Here is an 18,323-nt window from a genome sequence, read left to right as displayed (position 1 = left end):
TTAAATCCAAGGTAACTCAGAGCAGAAATTAAAGCTTCTCTAATTTTGCCTTCTCACTCACAGTTCAGATGACTTACATGTTACCTATCTTAGTTTAGTGGGCTTCTCTTGTGACCCAAGTCCTCAGACAACTCCCTGGGTACCCTAACAAGCTGCTCATCCCCTGAGTAAACCTGTGGATGGCACTGGGCTTCATTTGGGACAGCAATCACATGAGAATGAGAGAATGGGGATCCATTAAATTCTCGAGTGCTATGGAAGATTTCAGGAAGGACACTCCCCTTACTATAAAGGAAAAAGAGGTCTCAGAGGTCATAGCAGAGAAAAGTACCCAAAAGAGAAGGCAAAGAGTTTCTAAAATAAGTTTAACTTAACCCATGTCATATATTTTGTCCATCATGACATAACACAAATGCTGGTAGAAGTGTTTCATGGCAAATGCAGGTCATTCTTTGGGATTTGGAAGAGGGAATAAAGTAACAAATAACAAGGTAACACATCATTTTTGGTGTTTGGACCTCATCAATTCATGTGCACTTCTTGAGACAGTGCCCTGTGGAAACCTGTTTAAGTCACACACAAGGAATTGCACAGAATCCAGTAGTTGTCAAACTGAAGTTCTACTTTGTGAAGAATTAACTTTACCTCTCAAAACCAGCTATGGATCTGCAAAATTACTTATAGATAAGTTTATTTCCCTTTCTTTCTTATTAATCACAATCTGATTTACTTAATTTACTTTTATGGATTCTTAGAAGAGAATGGATAACAGGGGAGACAGACTGGGCATTGGGAAGCATTTCTTTACCAAGAGGGGGGTGATCCATTGAAACAGGGAGGTGGTCAAGGCTCCAAGTTTGTCAGTGTATAAGAGGCATTTGGAAAATGCCCTTAAAAACATGCCTTGACTTTTGGTCAGCCCTGAGTGATCAGGATGAGATGATTACTGTAGGTCCCTTCCAACTGAAACTGTCTATTCTATTTTATTCTATGTTATGCTCTGCTATGCTGAAAGACTGTGGCATTCTGAACACATATGGAATTTTTTAACTGGACATCACTAGTAAGCACTGCAATTTTTTTTGTTTCCATTAGCATTTATTTGGTTTGATCATTCATGTTTTCATCCCTAAGAGAATGCTGAATGAATATTTGGTGGTGAAACAATGTCTTGGTTTTTCTTATTCTAAAGAAAAATGGATGGTGATATAACAGCCACAACAAATACATCCTCAAAGTAAAATCTTTTCAGTTATAAATTTAAGCTTTTGCATTTTGATCACACTTGAAAAATCACAAAGTTTAAAATCAACTGTAAGTTGCATTTAAAAAAAATTTACAAAAAGACAAAATAGCAGTTAAGGGATGAGGTTGCTCATTTGACCTTTGCACAGCTAATGAAGGATCTGATATGAATATTCCCTTATACAAACAGAAATTTGTTCCACCATGTTAGTTAATGTAGAATTAGGCACTAAACAGGGCATTTAAAATCTCATAGATGAAAAGTTGAGTCACTGCAAAAAGGAAACATTTAGTCACTTGAGTGAATAAGAAAATGCACACACCCTGATCCTTCCGACAATATCCTCTCTTTTTTTAGATACCACACCATAACTGTGCCTAAAATGGGAGGTACATTGGTTTTGATCTGGAACTGTGGCAATCATTCTTTCATTCTCACATGTATCCAAGCAGTCCCTGTATCTGACTGCAAACAGAAATGGAAGCAGTACCAGCTAATGAAATACTGTCCTGTGGTGACTTTGTGTGTGTCTCAGCTCAGGAACTGCATCTCTCCATTCTCTGACATGGATGAACTTTCTGAGTGAGCTCCCTTCTTCCAACCTTCCTGTTTGCCAGGGAAAGCTCTCATGAGTTCATCAATCCTTGTGCTGTTGATGCAGCCATCAGAATAGAAGGGCTCAAGGCATGAGAACAGTAGCAGACTCTACATTTCAACCAAGTGCCTAAGCAGTGGCATGTGTTAAGAGCAAGCCCTTATGTGATGGCAGCAAAAAATCTGCAGGGAGAAGTTGCCTGCTTTACCATAACATCCCAGCCACAAACCATCCTATCCTCAAAGCAGGAAGGCAGGCCACAGCCCTGTGCATCCTGAGTAACTCTCCCTTCGTGTTAAACACTAAACATAAAGTCAAGAACAAGCTGTATAAGTTGTAGTCAGGCATCTGTGAAGGTAATTGCAAAAATTACCTCTATTTTTACCCACACCAAAGAAGAGTTTCTTTATCAGCCCTTTGGAGAAAGATGTAAATAATAGAATGCTTATGCTCACTTGATTTAACTCTACATTCTTCCAGTGTTCCATCACCCAGAACATTTAAGGGAACCACAAGAAGCTGCTAGGAGTAGGCGAGCTCAGTAGTGATTGTACATAATTTAGGATTATTTAAGTTTCTGGCAGGATACTCCAAGTGAGCAAAGCACCATGTAGGAGCCAAATGAGAAAAGAATCTGGTTCATCCTAGTGTTGAAAGATGGCTGACCTTTGAGCAAATCCACTCATAGCTGTTATGTACCAGAGCAGGCCTGAAGTAGAGACAACAACAAATGATTCCTGGTGATGACAGCTAAAACCAGAGTCCTGAAACATCTCTCTGCTGAGCAGAGCCAAGCAAAGCATCAGCTCGTGCCTCTGATCACAGGCCACCAAGAAAGAGCAGCAGCATTCCTTGGCACATTCAGGAGGATCCATGGCTATTTTTGACAACTACCAGGTGGTGGCCAGCCAATACATTCTGCAGATGGGCAGATGATCACATCTTGTTGCCAAAAAGCTTTAAGTGATTTACTGCCTTAGAGAGATCCGCAGTATTTCTAAGCTCTGTCCCAGGCAGCAGCACCTCAGCACAGGGTGAGCTGAGAAAAAAGTGTCCAGCAGGTGATTTGTCACTTCAGCTTACTTCTCAGAAGATAAAGCAGAACTTACAGTGCTCTTCCAACCAGCTCAGGGGAGCCCTCCAAGTTACCTGAACACCCAGAGGAAGATTGTGTGGAGCCCATGAAGGTGCCTTCGCCACGGGTGAAGTTGTTTCTGAACAGACGTGCTGCTGTGCAGTGCATCTCAGGCAAACACTGCAAACATAAATCTGTCCAAATCTGGGGAGTGCTTTATGGAGGGCTGAAGCCCCTTTGAGTAGCATGCTTCTGTCAGCAGAAAATAAATTGTGTGAATCTTGTGCCAACTGAGAAAATCCCTTTTTAGCGTTTTCAAACACAATGTCACGTAGGACGATGCCAGAGAAGTAGTCAGAAAACAAAAGAAACTGCAAGTCAGGGTCTTGCAAGTCTCCAGTGAGAATGGTATTCATGTCAAATGACATAAGTGTCAAACATGAGTCACTGCTGCCACTTCTCCCTTCCCAGATGAGGGAAATGTATACTGTGTGGTCAAGGCAGAGCAGGACAGGATAATAGCTATTAGGTAGTTTGACTCCAGTGCAAATGAGCTGTTAGGGTTTAGTAGAAGTGTCTCTCTGTAGTGCACACTACATTTCCATGGCACCCAATGAAGGCCTGGAAGCTGAGTCTTCCAGCTAGTGTGAGTTTACCAACATTTCAGAGGCAGAAAGCAATACTCTTGGAAGGCTCTCCTGAACCACTGCCCGCATTTGGTAGCTGTGGTGACTAATACAAAGCTGTTGCTTTAAAAACAGCATTAGAACAAGAAAGCTGCTTCATTTTCCTCCCTGATCATAGGCCAAGTGCCAGCAGTGACTGACAGCTTGATCTGTCAAACGAGAAAGACAGCTTAGTCTGTCCAACAAGAAAAGTTTGGGCTGGGGGGGTTGTTATTTAGACATGAGAAAGGTGATGCATCTTTGAAAGTGTGTATACATAAAGCATGTCTTCTCATTTTGAGAGCATGGTCTCACATAAAAGGGGCTGCTTAAACTAAGAGCAAAGTGGGCCAATCCTCAGCCATTGCAGCATTGTGAGCAAAGCTCCAGCAGCTCACAAATGCCAGGAATCTGGCCTATTGTATGCCCTTCTACCCCACTTCATTGTCTGTGAAGTTGCCTTCAGTGCACCCAAGTTTAGTGTACTTCAATAACTCAGTCAACAGAGGGAAGCAGATGGCAAACATTCCCTCCAGAAGCCTGGGGTTTCTTACTGGCATCTTGGTGATATGAGAGGTACCACAGGTGCAAACCCTCTGGCCAGCACCACTGTGCTTTGCCATCAGATTCCCTCTCTTGTCAAGGCAGCACTGACTCTCAAAAGCCAAAGTGACCTGGTTTGGTTTTGGGACTAGCAGTGTACATGGTTTGAACCTTATCTCACTTCAATAATTTGTCCAGAAAAAATCACCTGTTGGGAAAAAAGAACTGCTGGCACTGATCCTTGCCTGCTCATCTGGACATCACAAAGATATGCATGTTATTAAGGTCACCCTGTGTCATCCCTTGTACATGATGCGCAGGCTGGGTTATCTCTGAGAATATGGGAGGAACTTCAGGGTCCAGGAGGGAGGATTTGCTGTGGTTCCTGAAAATGCTGTAATTTTTTAGGTGTGCCTGTCTGTGAGCCTGGAGGACTCTGACAGTTCAGTGTGCCCAATGCATTCCACTATTTTCTCATTTTTTAGTAACACTTAATTCAAACTTCTGAATAGTGACTATTTCACCAGAGCATAACCATAACCTGTCATCTGGAATAAGTGTTTGCAGTAGTGCAATGCTTTAGCTCCACAGAGATACCAGAACAGCTCCAGAACAGAAAGATATTTTCTGACACTAGATTATTTACTGTAAGGGATATCTCAGTGTTCAGTGGCACTGAATTCATTATTTGCCCATTTTGACCATGCCATACTTTATCCCACAGGTTCCAGGGAGAAACAGCAATCTCCAACTGCAACTGTGATCTCATGTCCCTGAAGATTGCAGGCTGAAACTTCTAATTATTACCCATGGTACCAAGTCTCTGCACAGGTTTTCTGGTTTGTTTTGGTTGTTTAAAGAAATCTTCTTTCCCTCATGCCATAAATGATAGACTTGAGCCCTGACACAGTTTATGGCCTCAGAGGGAGAAGGAAAACCCTGGAGAATCAGCCCCTTGCACCTCAACATGCAGAAAGCCACAGAGACATCAGGGCACAATACACACTATAAAGTTCTTTGCTGGAACAAAAGCACCCTCATTGCACTCTCATTCTCTTTTAAATCAACAGAGTTGTAAAAGTTATTTCTATAGGCATCTATTTTCTCTCTCTCATAAAGCTCTATGAAAGCATTTCCCAAACAGCCCCGTGGCTATTGTGACACCCCCGCCCCAAACGGCGCTGCTCGCTCCCATGGGCCGTGCCACTGAGCACAGCAGCCACTCTGCTGCCTTCCTCCTCTGGGGAAAGCCACAGCATAAACCAAAATTGTTCCAGAGACACTAATCTGTGCTTTCTGTACACTCCCTAGGAAGAGACACAACTGAGCTATTTTTGTATGTCCTCCAGAAAAGAGTTTTCCTGCCCACTCTAAGAAGATTTCGTTTTTCTCTCCTTAAAAAGGATTGCAAAACAAGTCCTAACAAGTCCTAACTGCCTTTTCTCTCCCCTGACATCATCATGTGAAGCCCACTTGCCCAAGGTTATAAGGGCTCCTTGTTCATTCCTTGAATACATCCCTGCCATCACTCCAAGTTAGAGATTGCCCGTTTTAAGCAATTGAGCCTTGTGTAGGCACAAATGCCTTGCTGAAGCATCCAGTTGTTCACTAGTGCTGCACATTTGCCACTGCTTCTGGTATCAGACAGTAGAACTAGAGAGGCAGCAGAAGGGAAGCAAGCAATTAGCTAGGGAGAGAATGATCTGTGGTGTTGTTTGTGCCCAGGGAAGACTGTAGGAGCACAGCTGTGTCTGCAGAAATTCAGGATCTGGGCCACCTTGTGCAGAAGGAGTGATGTTTTATTGTCAGCTTCTCATCCAGGTAATTACACTCATTTCATGAACAGAGGTAATTTCAGGCAGAATAAAGGTCAGCCTTATCTGATGGCAATCCAATCTCTTGTGTCCAAGCAGCTGATGCATCACGCAGGGTTGGAAAGTGCCATTTCTGGCAAGTGAGGGGGATTGAGGGGACTATCCCCTCCCTTCCCACATGGGCCCCTTTTCTCAGCCCTCACCTCTTTCCACAGTCCCAACAAGTTTCCTTTCATGCTTTTAACTCCTCCCAAAGCTGCACTCTAAATGCCAGTTTTCACATCCTAGACATTTTTATTACTGCACATTCTCCACTGGGATCCCAGCCGGCACCTCGCCATGTCCCTACATGATCCAGTGCCAAAAGGGCCATTTGTGCCATCTCAAATGGGTGTTTTTTCTCCTCTTAAACCCATACTTACCTAGATCTGGTCCACATGAAGATCACCTATATGTGCCACCCCTGTTGAAGGGGTGTGAGTAACAAACCAAAGACCTTCAGCCCTACTGATAATACATACACAGGATGATTTGAGACATCATAAGTGAAGCCATGCCTTCAAATAATTTATTTAAGACCTAGTACATTATGCACCAAAGACTGTGTTAGAAATACAATGTTGAGGTTTGAAGTCAAACACCAAAAAAAAAAAAAAAAAAAAAACCAAAAAAACAAAACAAAACAAAAAAAAAACACATCTAAGGGAAGTATTAATTTTGCCTACAAAACTTGTTTCATTCTAAACACTGGCTGGTTTTCCTTTCTTCAGGGTGTAGTGAAGGGGTCTGGTTGTTGCTGAAGTAGCTGAATGTGTTAGGAAATTTTAGAGTGGAAAATACAGTCTTTTTTTTTTTTCTTCCATTTGCTTAAGTGCTATAGGAGAATAGAAAAAGGCTTCCATTTAGTTCCTTGTGCTGAAACTCTGACATGGGAAGTAACTCAGGCTGGTGTGAAGAACTATTCACCCTCTGGGGCTTCTAGAAAATCATCAGCAGCTGTGCTTTGAATCCAGAACTGCTGCAGAAGTCCTGAAGAAAAAAACCAACCCAGTTTGAAACACCTCTGCCAAGAAGCTCAACTATTTGATTTTCAACTTTCTGAGTCCCAACTACTTACCCAGAATATAGTGCTACAGCTCCACAGTACACTGTAAAGATGTAACTTTGGGGATAGGTAGATGCAGTAGTGTTGAGACTGAAAAGCCCTGGGGATAGGGAGTTTATTAATAAAAACCTCCTCTTTAGAATCAGGCTTCACAAAAAAGGGGTCTCAACTCTTCCCCAGGGCCCTGCCCACTCACCTGGACTCTGCTTCATTGTGCAACTTCTGTGATCCTGGAGCAAAGTCAGGCTAGGTGCTGCCTAGAAGTTCAGTGTACAAAATTATCTCCATCATCTCTCCCTGTCCCACAGGATTAACAGCAGTGTTGCAACAGTGCAAATGAGTGAGGAGCAGACACTGTCGCCAAAAATTAAATCTGAGGTGGCACTAGCCCCTGGCAAAGTTTTCTCTAGCCTTTTGCAGTCAGACAGACATTGTGAAGGGAGCATTTTTGGGGATGTGTCAAATGCAATCTCATAAAAATCTCCTTTCTGATGGGAGTTTTAGGTTATAAAAGTTAATGCAATGCAGAGAGCTGAGTTGAACAGGCTCTTTCCCAATAGAGTCTGGTATAAAAAGTATTGCATTATATAAAACTTTAATCACAGCTTTCTCAGCAGCTGTTTGGTACAGACTGGGTATCTACCTCATGAAAGACAATGAAAATAGAATGGAGAGAAGGCTGTACTTCCTAGGAGAAGAGCTGGCAACAAGATGGGGATTTTGAACCTTTTTTTTTTTTTCCCCATGAAAAAGTATACAGCCAAAATGAAAGCTAAAGAATTATTTCATTATTGCTCCCTCTTTATTTAAAAAAAAAAGCATAAAGTCAGACTGTCTGGCTAGCACATTATGAGGATCTTGATGCAGTTAAAAAAACAAAACAAAACAAAACAAAACCTTAAAAAAAAAAACAACACAGAGATTTTTCTACCCGGAAACCTGTTGTGTCACTCCTTCAGCTTTGTCCCTGGGGGCAAACCATGGGAATTCCCAGTCTTGGGCCCCTGTGGCTCTCAGCCAGCCCTGCCATTGAGGCTGTGCTTTCAGCCTGGGATGTTGCTGTGCTGCAGGGGCAGAAAATAAACCTTCAGTCTGTTTCCTGGCAGGATGAGGTCGGGTCTGAGGGGGCTGTGTGAAGAGCCCTACAAAGCTCTGTCAGCACCATGAAGAAGCAGGGAGCCTTCTTACCTCCCAGAGAGGAGAGAACAATTAGACAAACTTTGTCTAAACCAGCAACAACTCAAAGATTTCTAGAGTCCCATAACATATTTTACTTTAGTTTCTCTCATGGGGTATCTTACTCAGGGGTCTCCCAGCTTCAAGGCTGCTGAGGAGAGTACATGGGATTTCAACTCTCTCCTTTGAAACAGGCACAGATTTAACAGGTGAGGGGATAACAACCATTTATCTTTACATCTGCAATCACACCTCTCGGTGTGCTTGGTTAATTTGGTGCCCCAAATCCCAGAACCTATTTGTAGCCACAGGCTAGTTCAGCCCCTGGCTTCATGTGGGAACTGCACCTGGCCCCTGCTCAGCCCATGCTGGCTTCTGTGGTGGGAAATGCCTGTGCAGCTGGAGCTGAAGGACAGAGGGACAGACCTTGGAAGTCTATTGGAAGGGTTTGTCTCCAAGAGAACTTCTCTTCCTTCTTGCACGGCACTTACAGCACAACACTGACTAATGCACCTTCCCCTGCCCACACCAGCCTAGGGGATATTTGGGATTGGCCCACGGGTATGTGCACCATTAGCATCTTTACCTATTCCAAATCTTAACAGGGTAAAGTTTAATCCTTCTTACTCCTGCTGCTATTTTGGGGAAGAAAAGGAGTCATTCTGTCATTGCATGCTCCAGAAAACATGAAAGTCTCTAAGGAGCCCAGGCTTCCTGTTACCAATGCCTTAAACTTTGCCCCACCTTTGGGAAGCACAGGGAGCTAGTGGAAGAATGTCATCCACTCTAACAATTGGTTTTCTTATGCACAATAACGTCAGACCTTTTAAATAAAAGGCTGACCTGTCTCCTTCTAAAATAATTCATCTGTTTTATGGAGTGTTGTTCTGATTATATACAATTCCCACAAGAAGGGAAGTACCTTTAAAATAAGGACTATTCAGTACTAGTACAGGATTTCCTCTTGTTGTTGATAATTTCCTCCTAACAGAAGACGCAATGAATCCCAGAGAAATTCAAAGGGGCAATCTACAGACAGTTAGGCATCTACATTATGCAGGGAACATTGTTCAATCACATTGATGTTTTCCTGATGAAGTAAAAGACAGATATACCTGCTGTGCAGCATATAAAAGAGCTCCTACAGCATACACTTCAGTTCCTTTTGCTACATTTTTAATCACTACCCAATCCCACAAACTCACAAAAATATTGCTGAACAGCAATAAATGACATTTTTTCTCTCTTCATTTTTGCTATTGAAATCCAGCCTCTGAAATGGCCTCTGCTGTTAAAGCAGGCAGGCTTGGTGACAATGAGATTACCCAGCCATTATCAGCACTATCTACAGCAGATATATAACAAGAAATAAGTTCTGTGTTCTCTCTACCCAATGTCCCTTGACTCAGAATGGGGCTCAATACTCACCTTCACTAGAAAGGATCATTTTCCACTACTGCTCAGAACATTCACCTGCCCTACTCCTGTAATTGTGAAGGAGACCTCACACCTACATAAATGGCTAATCCATGCTGAGAAACACCCAGGAGCTAAGTGACAGCACTAACAGCTAGGTGGCAACTGCTGATGAAGGCTGAGGGGTTTGTGGAAAAGGCTGCCAGTTACTAGATGCTCTTATCAGTTATTCTGATGTCTCAAATTCACTGTCAGCTTGGGTCAAGCCCTCTCTCATGCTTTAATTCCTTGAGCTCCTTACACTTACTGTACAAATGCACTCAGTAAAACAGGCTCTGATGCACTCTTACAGCCATTGATTGTCCAGCTAGCCCTGGTTTCTCCTTAGCCACTGGGATGACCCATCAAATGTGATGAAGATGTTCACATGCATTGTTTCATCATCTTATTGGTTTTAAATAACCTGCCTCACTCTTTGTATGTTGCTCATACTGAGAAAAATTATGGATACTGAGTGCTACCTTCCCCTTTTTAAATTCTTTACATAATGGCATGCAGCTTATTTTTCCATCTGTATCTTTGCCACAGGCAATGCAAACAATGCATCTCTTTACTAATCTGTTCACAGCTTCAGCTTTCCTCTGATCCTACAGATCAGCCTTCCTTCCTTCTCCTGCCATTTTCTTGCAGAGCTGCTTCACCAATTTTCCTACTCCCAACATCCTTTCTTCTGTGAAAGCAGAGCAAAATAGAGAAATGCACATACCTGTTTAGCCTGTTACTAATGTTTGTGCCTAGACTTTACAGCTTACCTTGGAGAAGCCACCTGGGAAGCTCCAAGAAGTCTCTTCAGTGCAGAGAAAAAAGCATGGTCTGCAGAGTCCTCCCTGTGCTGAGGCTGCTCCAATGAGCAGATGTGCAGAACTGGTTCCAGCTATTCCCCTCCTTCCTTGCCAGAAGGTTTCACAGCCTGGTACAAGGCTCTGAGAAGGTCCAAACAATGCAATGTGGTTAGGGGACTACAAGCAGGGCAGAATGCCTCCTCTGCTCAGCTGTCCTGAGCACTTAGATAAGCCCCTCCTGCATTATACAGCTGCATTTCTTTATTTATTAAGATAAAAAACAGCTGGAAGGAAACCTGTGTCTAAGAACTTTGCTGGGAAGGCTTGGGCAGGCTGCACACTGTAGAAGTCAGGGCAAGGCAGTTTGGCCCACTCCTTCAAGCTGCATGAATAATCAGTAGAATTTGCTAGACAAAAATTTTTTTGGGACTAGGTGGAATAAAAGAGAGCAACATATAATACCCAAGCACTTCCTTAATAAAAGTCTTTACTTCAGCCTGTCAAAAGACACCTTTGAGAATCTGTATCTTACAAGGCACTGGCATTTCGACATTTATGGCTGCAGACACGCTGCTATATTGCAAGCATGAGTCAATGCCCACATTTTCTGGCTCCAGAAGAAAGGGACTGTTCTAATTTTTATTTATAAGCAGGGCAAGAGGAAAGAGAGTTGTTCAGTGGCAAGCAAAGCACACACAGACCCTGCAGGGTCAGGTAGGCTGGTTAACACATGAACATATTCGTGTCTTAGTGTGCTGAGTCACAAATACCACAACCCATCTCTGCATCCTTTCATGTAAGGCCTCAGAAAAGGGCTTTGTACATAATTTTTGTTGCCTTCCAGCACAAAGCCCATGGCCTCTACATTATTCACTAGAGAATTCCAGCGTCATCTAGAGCATGTTGCAATCCAAACTGGGAGTTTCTGGCAATAAACATTTGTAAGTATGCACACAATATAAAACAGGAAGAAGGATTTCAGTTTATCTGTGTTCACTTGGGCTTATTTGTTGCTTGGAAAAAAAAAAAAAAAAAAAGTCTGGCAGACTTCCCAGCACTATGCAGTAGTCTAGGAGGGCTCCTGTCACCTGGGGACTCACATGCTGATGTGTGAGTGAAGAGAGCAGTAGGCAGGATTCATGGGGTTTTCAGCAGGATCCTAACAAACTCTGTCATGCTACTAGTGTTAAAACAGGAGCACTGAACAGAAAGTGTCTTAAGAACTACTGACAGCTTCTTTCCAAAAGCTAAAAAATGTCACTTTCATCAGCTATTCCTCTATGCCACAGCACAGAATGGGTTTCCAAAGGTTTGTATCTGGTTTTGTGCAGCATTTACCAGTCTTTTAAATTTATTCTGCACTCCCAGCCAGCTTCCTTGATGTAAAGGAGGATAGTATCAACTTATATGAAGAACCACATCATCTTACATCCTACACAAAGCTTTAGCCTGAGGATTTCCAGATGGACACATTTAATCCAGAGCAATTGAAGGTGGTTGGGGGGTCATGGGATCAAGACACATATGCACTTCCTTTCTTTTCCAGCATCCCTCTGGTTAAGCTTGTGCTCTTGAATTGCTCTTTTGCAATAGGGTAAACAAGTAAATGTTTTGGACTCTGAAGATATCTATTGCAAGCAAGACTTATTTTGCCTTTCTTGGTTTCTCTTTAGAAACCTAGCATCCCGTAGGAAAGAAAAATAGCAGAATGTCTCAGAATTGTAGTTTTTGAGAAATAACAGCATTTATCATTCATATAGAAAACTTCCAACTACAACTGCCTCTAGAGAAAAGGAGACCTGTTTCACTGCTGGCTAAACAGATTTACAAAGTTAGCAGCAGCCTTGGACTTACAATCCTGATGTTTCAGCTTCTGGGTCATGCATTTCCCACCTGAATTACTAGTTTTTGTGAGTTGCTAGAATTTATTCATCTCTTTCTATGATAACAGTCATTAGATCCTTGAATCCCTAAAAATTAATATAGAATTACTGCAAAAGTTGAATTAGTACTTTTCATTAATACCTTTGTCATAGGTAAGAGAAAGAGAAGACAGTGGATATAGAGACAAAAGCCAGCAGTGAAACTTTTATTGCACTCTGCTTCTGAAGTCCATTCAAGGGTAGGACAGTGGGACAAAAATAATTATAGGGGTCTTTCTACACAAAAGAGCCAGCTATTTAGAGGGAGGCAAAGTCATTTGAATGTCAATGAAATAACCATTAAAAGGCTGAGAAGCATTGCCATTTATTAAAAGATCTAAAGAATAGTTGCATGCACTATAGCAATCTTCTAGGTAGGAGTTGTTAATTTGCTATAAAAACCTGTTAGGGACAGGGCAGAGCATAATTAAACAGGAGACAATACACACTGTGAAAGGAAACTGGATTTGGAATTTTACAGCCTCTTATTTCAGGTTTCTACATGAAATACTATGCTCTATAATCTCTCCTTAATAACACCTATGTATTTCTTGCTCCCACAGTGGTTTGCATTTCATTTCTAGCAGTGGTCCCCTACAGCCTCAGAAGGAAGGTAAAACAAGGTTATGCACTTGAATGCTCTCCTGCTCTTTCCAGCCTCACAGCAATCCCTCTTCCAAGAAAGTCTCTCATCAATGCCACTCCTTAATTGGCCTGAGAGCCCCTCTTTAAACAAAGCTCTGGTCTCCCACAGGGCCGAGTTCTTTCTGCTATTCTGGCACAGCTAAATCCAGACAAGGATGTGTCATTTACCAAAACAAGCCTACTATAAATTCAAATGTGCAGGAAAGAAGTAAAGCACTTCCAGAAGTTCTGCAGGTAGGACAGCCTGCATCAGGAGAAAACCTATCTGCCTGTGATCCTGTCAGGTTTTTACTTCAAGCAAAGGTGTTAGACACTGGTGGTACCACTCAGTAACAAAACAGGATCAGTCAGAGACCTGGGCTAGATTCTGCACTAATGGACTGAATGTGATCTGAACTTCACTGTAACGTACAAAACTTCATTCCAGAGCTATAGGACAGATAACAACTTTGTGAGTTAGACAGAAAAGGACTTCATATTTGTAAAGATGACCACTTTTTAAGGTTAATACAAATCACTAAGAATAATGAAGTACAATGCAGCTTTTACCTCTTCTTTAGCAGAAACCCTTGTATCCTCACTATCTGCCCACACACTGCCAGGCACATAAAAATGATGTGCAAAAGAAATCCTACATTTTCCTTCCCTTGACTGTTACTCCAAGGCACTGTGGTTCTTCATGCACCCAGCTAGCATAGATACATATGCCATAATATCTGAGAAGAGTAAATACAAATGCTGGACATGTCACAGGAGATGACACCCACAGGCATAGAATTCTCCACTGATATATATCAGACAAGCATGTCATTTAAAATACTTTGTTCTTTCTCCTTTATTTAGCCAGGACACAGATACAAGAGCAGGCAAACCCCTTCCAGTGGAACTCACTCAATAAACCTGTTCAGATTCAGATTCTCATGAAATCAAGCAAAATATATGTACATGCACACACTCTCAGGCACACAAGAACACAGCAGAACCCTTACAAAATGAGGAGTGGCACTCAACTGCATCTAAAATGCAATAGAAACATCATCTGGTTAGGATGTGCACTGAACAGGTTCCCACTGTACCATTCCACTGGCTATTTAAATACCACCATCAACCACCTCAGCTGAAAATTTGAAGCTGATAGAGAAGTCTGACCTCAGATACTCGAGAACTCAGGCTAGCAGAACAAGTACCCCACTGTAGCTCAAAGCAGGATCTGGCCTTATGAAATGAAGATGCATGTGACCAGCTCCAGCTGGGAGATCACTGCAGGTGACAACTTTAATTCCCACAACTTCCCCAGCAATTAACCCACCACCAATACAGCCTGTAATTTGACTTTCGCACTCTCCCCACTCATACTGCTCCTTTTGGTGGAAGAAATAGTGTAGTGGTTCTAAGAAGTGAGTAAATATCTACTAGGAACTAGAATAAGACTGCCAAACGGCTTCAGAAGAAAGAGGAATTGGGCTCTTAGATAAAGCTGGTCAGGCAGGTCCATCTGATTTGTCAACGCTTTGCTCAGAAATATAAGACTCAAATATAGTTTACAAAAGGAGTAATTCTTTATAGAACATCTCATTGTCAAAATACTAACAAAAACAGAGCTTGTAAATGCTGAGAAGAATGGTCTTGGAAAAATTAATAACAAAAACTAGGCCATCGCTAACAATAGGTGGTATCTCTTCGTAAAAAGCCAGTCTGATGTACTCAGGAAAAATGAAACATTTGAAACAAACTGTTTACAAAAGTGACTTAAACGCTCAGCAGAGATCTAAACAAGTGTTAAACAAACCACTATTGTAATTTTATTTCTGGACAACTTCAGCAACTATTAAGAAAAAAAAAAAAACAAACCTGTTAATACAAAAACGTAGAAAACAAAAAGAAAAATCCAATGAGACAGTTTTTAGACAAACTCAGTTAAGGTGAAGCTGTACCTTTGTCCCAGTTACTAAGAACTTCAAGGGTGGCACAACCCAGCTCAGCCAGGTTTATAGGCTTTCCCACCCTAGCTAGAGTCAGCTCTTAGAAGGCGCCAATCTCAGTCCCCCAGGGTCTGTAGGGTTTGCTGAGCGCTGCTGGCTGCGTTGGTGTCGATGGGCTCAGCACGTTGGGGGACAGCAGATGAAAGGAGCCAAACGAGAAGGGGAACGCAGACAAAGATGCCATGGAGGAGAGGAGAGGAGGAGACAGTTTGGTGGTAGATGTGACCACAGGGAGCACCGGTCCGACGCTGCCGTTTGGGGGCACTCTGAGGGAGGAAGTCTCGGCGTGTGGGGCAGCAATTCTGCTCTGGTGATGTGGTTCTGTGGAAGAGGCTGTACTACTGGTATTACCATGCCCACTTTGAGCCAGCAGCAAGGGGTGAGGTATGTGAGGGTGATGTCCGAAGGCACTGCCCCAAGGAATGTGTCCAATGCCCGTGTGTGCACTGCTCGCTGCTTCCCGCTGGGAGGCGTAATTGTTGAGATGAGACACGAGCCGAACCCGCAGAGGGTCAGAGGCATCCAGACCCTCGATGATACTCAGGTACCGAGCAACTTCAGCCAGGCACTCTCGAAACCCTAGGCTGCGATAGTCCATAGCCAAAGCATGGGCATCAAAATAACCTAAGAGAAAAGAACAGAGAATGAAGTCCTTAGATGTTGTTTTCTAGTCATTGTCTACAAGTAGCCTCCCCACTCCACCCTCCCCTATAAGCATATTTCACTTGGATGTGGTTAGTATTCCCAACCATAGACTAGCTGCCAAGCTCCTTTTTTTTTCTTCCTTTTTTTGTTTAACAAGCTTTTCTTTTATATCTGTGCTGTGATGCTGCAAGTCCCAAGACCAGTCACAGACTGCCATTTTTAAACTGGAATTGCTCACTGACACCGGAGGAAAGTATTTTTGTTCTTTCCATTTGTCTCCCTTGTGCAAGTAAAACCACAGCACGCTGAAATTCATTAGGAATACAAGTCCTAACTTATCAGAGCAGACTTAAGCAGACAAAGTACTTTTTTCTTAAAAGTGCCTTTCAGCATTTTTGCTAAATCTTTTCACCACTTATTTCACCCCGTATTTTTTCCAAGTTCTGTTCTGAACTTTCAGAAAATTAGAGAAACAAGCATTAGACATCAATAATAACTGTTTTCCAGGCTGCCAAAAGCTGATTCATTTCACAGTGCTGACACACTGCTAGAGAGACCTGCAGTCACTCTCCCCTAGCACAGCTCTCTCCTCAGAGCTAGCACTGCAAAACCTTTCAGTGCTAGTGATGCCACAAATCTTGTGAAGTAGAGAAAGTCCCTAATTCCTGATGGAACGTAAGAGAGCTGCCATTCACGTTCTGCAAGCATTGCCAGTGCTCGGGAAGGCGCTGCTCTCCCAGCAGCCTCCCTGCAGGGCTGCTCACTCCGTCACGCACAAAACTTTACCTTTCCCTCCCGCCGTATGCAGCATTTTCAGGTGATCGACTGTCATCTGCAGAATCTCTGCTTTTTCCAGCTTGGCCGATCCCTGGGAGAGAAGGGAAGGCAGGAAAGGTTTTAGGCAGAAGCAAAGTGGTTACCGAGGGGAGACGCTCCCTCCCGGGAAGGGATGGGGAGCAGCTCGGGGGTCGCGGGGCGCTACCTGCTTCTCAAAGGCGCTGGGCACCAGCCTCCTGAGCTCGGACAGGCTGTTGTTGATGCGGTCGCGGCGGCGCTTCTCGATGATCTAGGGCAGAGAGCGGGGGTCAGCGGAGCCGTGCCGGGCTGCGGGGAGCCGCGGCCGGCCGGCGGGCACTCACCCCTCGGCGCCTCTTCCTGGCCAAGATCTGCGACGTGGTGGACGGAGACATGGAGCCCGCGGCCGAGCTGAGGTTCCTGCGGGGAGCGGGGGACACCGGTCACCGCGGGGTTCGGGGTGCCGGGAAGGGCAGGGAGGGGGCGCGGCGCAGCCCGCCCGAGCTCACCCATTCTCGTCCGCGCTCTCCTTCTCCACCTCGACGGCCTCGTCCAGCTCCTCGCTGTCCGACGAGCTGTACTCGGGGTGCGCCCGCTTCATGGCACCGGCGGCGGGGCCGGGGGCGGCGGGGCGCGGGCGGCCGTCGGGGAGGCGGCGGGCGGCGGGGCGCGGCAGCAGCGCGCCCGGAGCGCGTCCCGCGCCTCGCCCGGCGCCCGTCTCTCCCATGGAGCTCCCACGCCTGGCGGGCGGGCAGGAGCAGCGGCGGGGAGGCACGGAGGGAGGGCGGGATGGCTGGAGGCAGGGATGGATGGAAGCAGGGACGGAGGCAGGCAGGGAAGGATGCAGGGATGCGGAGGCGGCGGCACGGACGCAGCCGGGCAGAGCACGCCCGCCGCCGCCCGCCGCACGGCACCGCCACGCGCGGCCCCCGCCCGCCCCCATTGGCCAACGCCGACGCCGCCACAGCCAATCGCCGCCCGCCGCCGCCGGGGCCACGCCCCCGCCGCGGGGGAGGTGCGGCCGTGGGAACGCGGCACGGGCACGGCGGGGGGGACGGACGGACGGATGGATGGATGGACGGATGGACGGATGGATGGATGGACGGATGGATGGATGGATGGATGGATGGATGGATGGATGGATGGATGGATGGATGCTGGGATGGATGGATGATGGCATGGATGGATGGATGGATGGATGCTGGATGGATGGATGGATGGATGGATGGATGGATGGATGGATGGATGGATGGACACTGTTGGGCAGGGGTGGGAATGGGGCACATCCCCAGCTGGGGAGCTGCTGTGGGTGCTGTGTGGATGGACAGGCCAGGGCAGCACCCTCGGGGGTCCCACCAGCCCCTCCTACTGGGGTCCCAGCAGCCTGAGCCCAGTGGAATCGTGGCACCCTGCAAAGGCTGATGAAGCTTCTGAGGGCTTCCCTAAGGTAACGAGGGCCACATCCACTCTTTTCTTCAACACCTCGAGGTATGGTGACCATCTCCCTGGCAGCCCATTACAGGTGTCACCTTTGCTGTGAAGAAATGCCTCCTCATGCCCAACCTGAACTTCACCTGCTTAAGACTATGTCCTGATGTCCTGTTGCTGTTTGCCTGGGAGGAGAGGCTGACCCCCATCTGGCTGCAAGCTCTTTTTAGGGAGTTCTAGAGAGTGCTATTCTCCAAGCTAAAAGAAGAAGGGAAAGCCTGGGCAAGGTCTCCTTAAAAAAAAAAAAAAAAAAAAATTTTTGAAAGTGGTGGCTAAAGCCTGAAAGTTGAGGAGGCTTAAACATGGGGTTTTTCAGTTTGTTGGCAATGCAAGGGAAATCAAGGCATCCTTTTCCCTGTATCCTTCCAA

General features: G+C 44.9%; 1 protein-coding gene across 1 annotated transcript; it reads right to left on the bottom strand.

Moving 5' to 3' along the window:
- Positions 1 to 13,851: 13,851 nt before the first annotated feature.
- On the bottom strand, positions 13,852 to 17,376 carry HEY1 (hes related family bHLH transcription factor with YRPW motif 1). The gene is made up of 5 exons (XM_056484769.1): positions 16,976 to 17,376; positions 16,811 to 16,886; positions 16,654 to 16,737; positions 16,458 to 16,539; positions 13,852 to 15,650 (listed from the first exon to the last, which is right to left on the bottom strand). The coding sequence occupies exons 1-5, from the start codon at positions 17,191 to 17,193 to the stop codon at positions 15,067 to 15,069; spliced, it is 1,044 nt and encodes a 347-aa protein (XP_056340744.1). The 5' UTR covers positions 17,194 to 17,376; the 3' UTR covers positions 13,852 to 15,066.
- Positions 17,377 to 18,323: the final 947 nt, after the last annotated feature.

The sequence above is a fragment of the Oenanthe melanoleuca genome, chromosome 2 (genome assembly GCF_029582105.1).
Source record: "Oenanthe melanoleuca isolate GR-GAL-2019-014 chromosome 2, OMel1.0, whole genome shotgun sequence".
In the NCBI taxonomy this organism is placed as follows: Eukaryota; Metazoa; Chordata; class Aves; order Passeriformes; family Muscicapidae; genus Oenanthe; species Oenanthe melanoleuca.
Note: the sequence above shows the minus strand (reverse complement) of the source record. Positions and strands in the feature narration are given on the sequence as shown.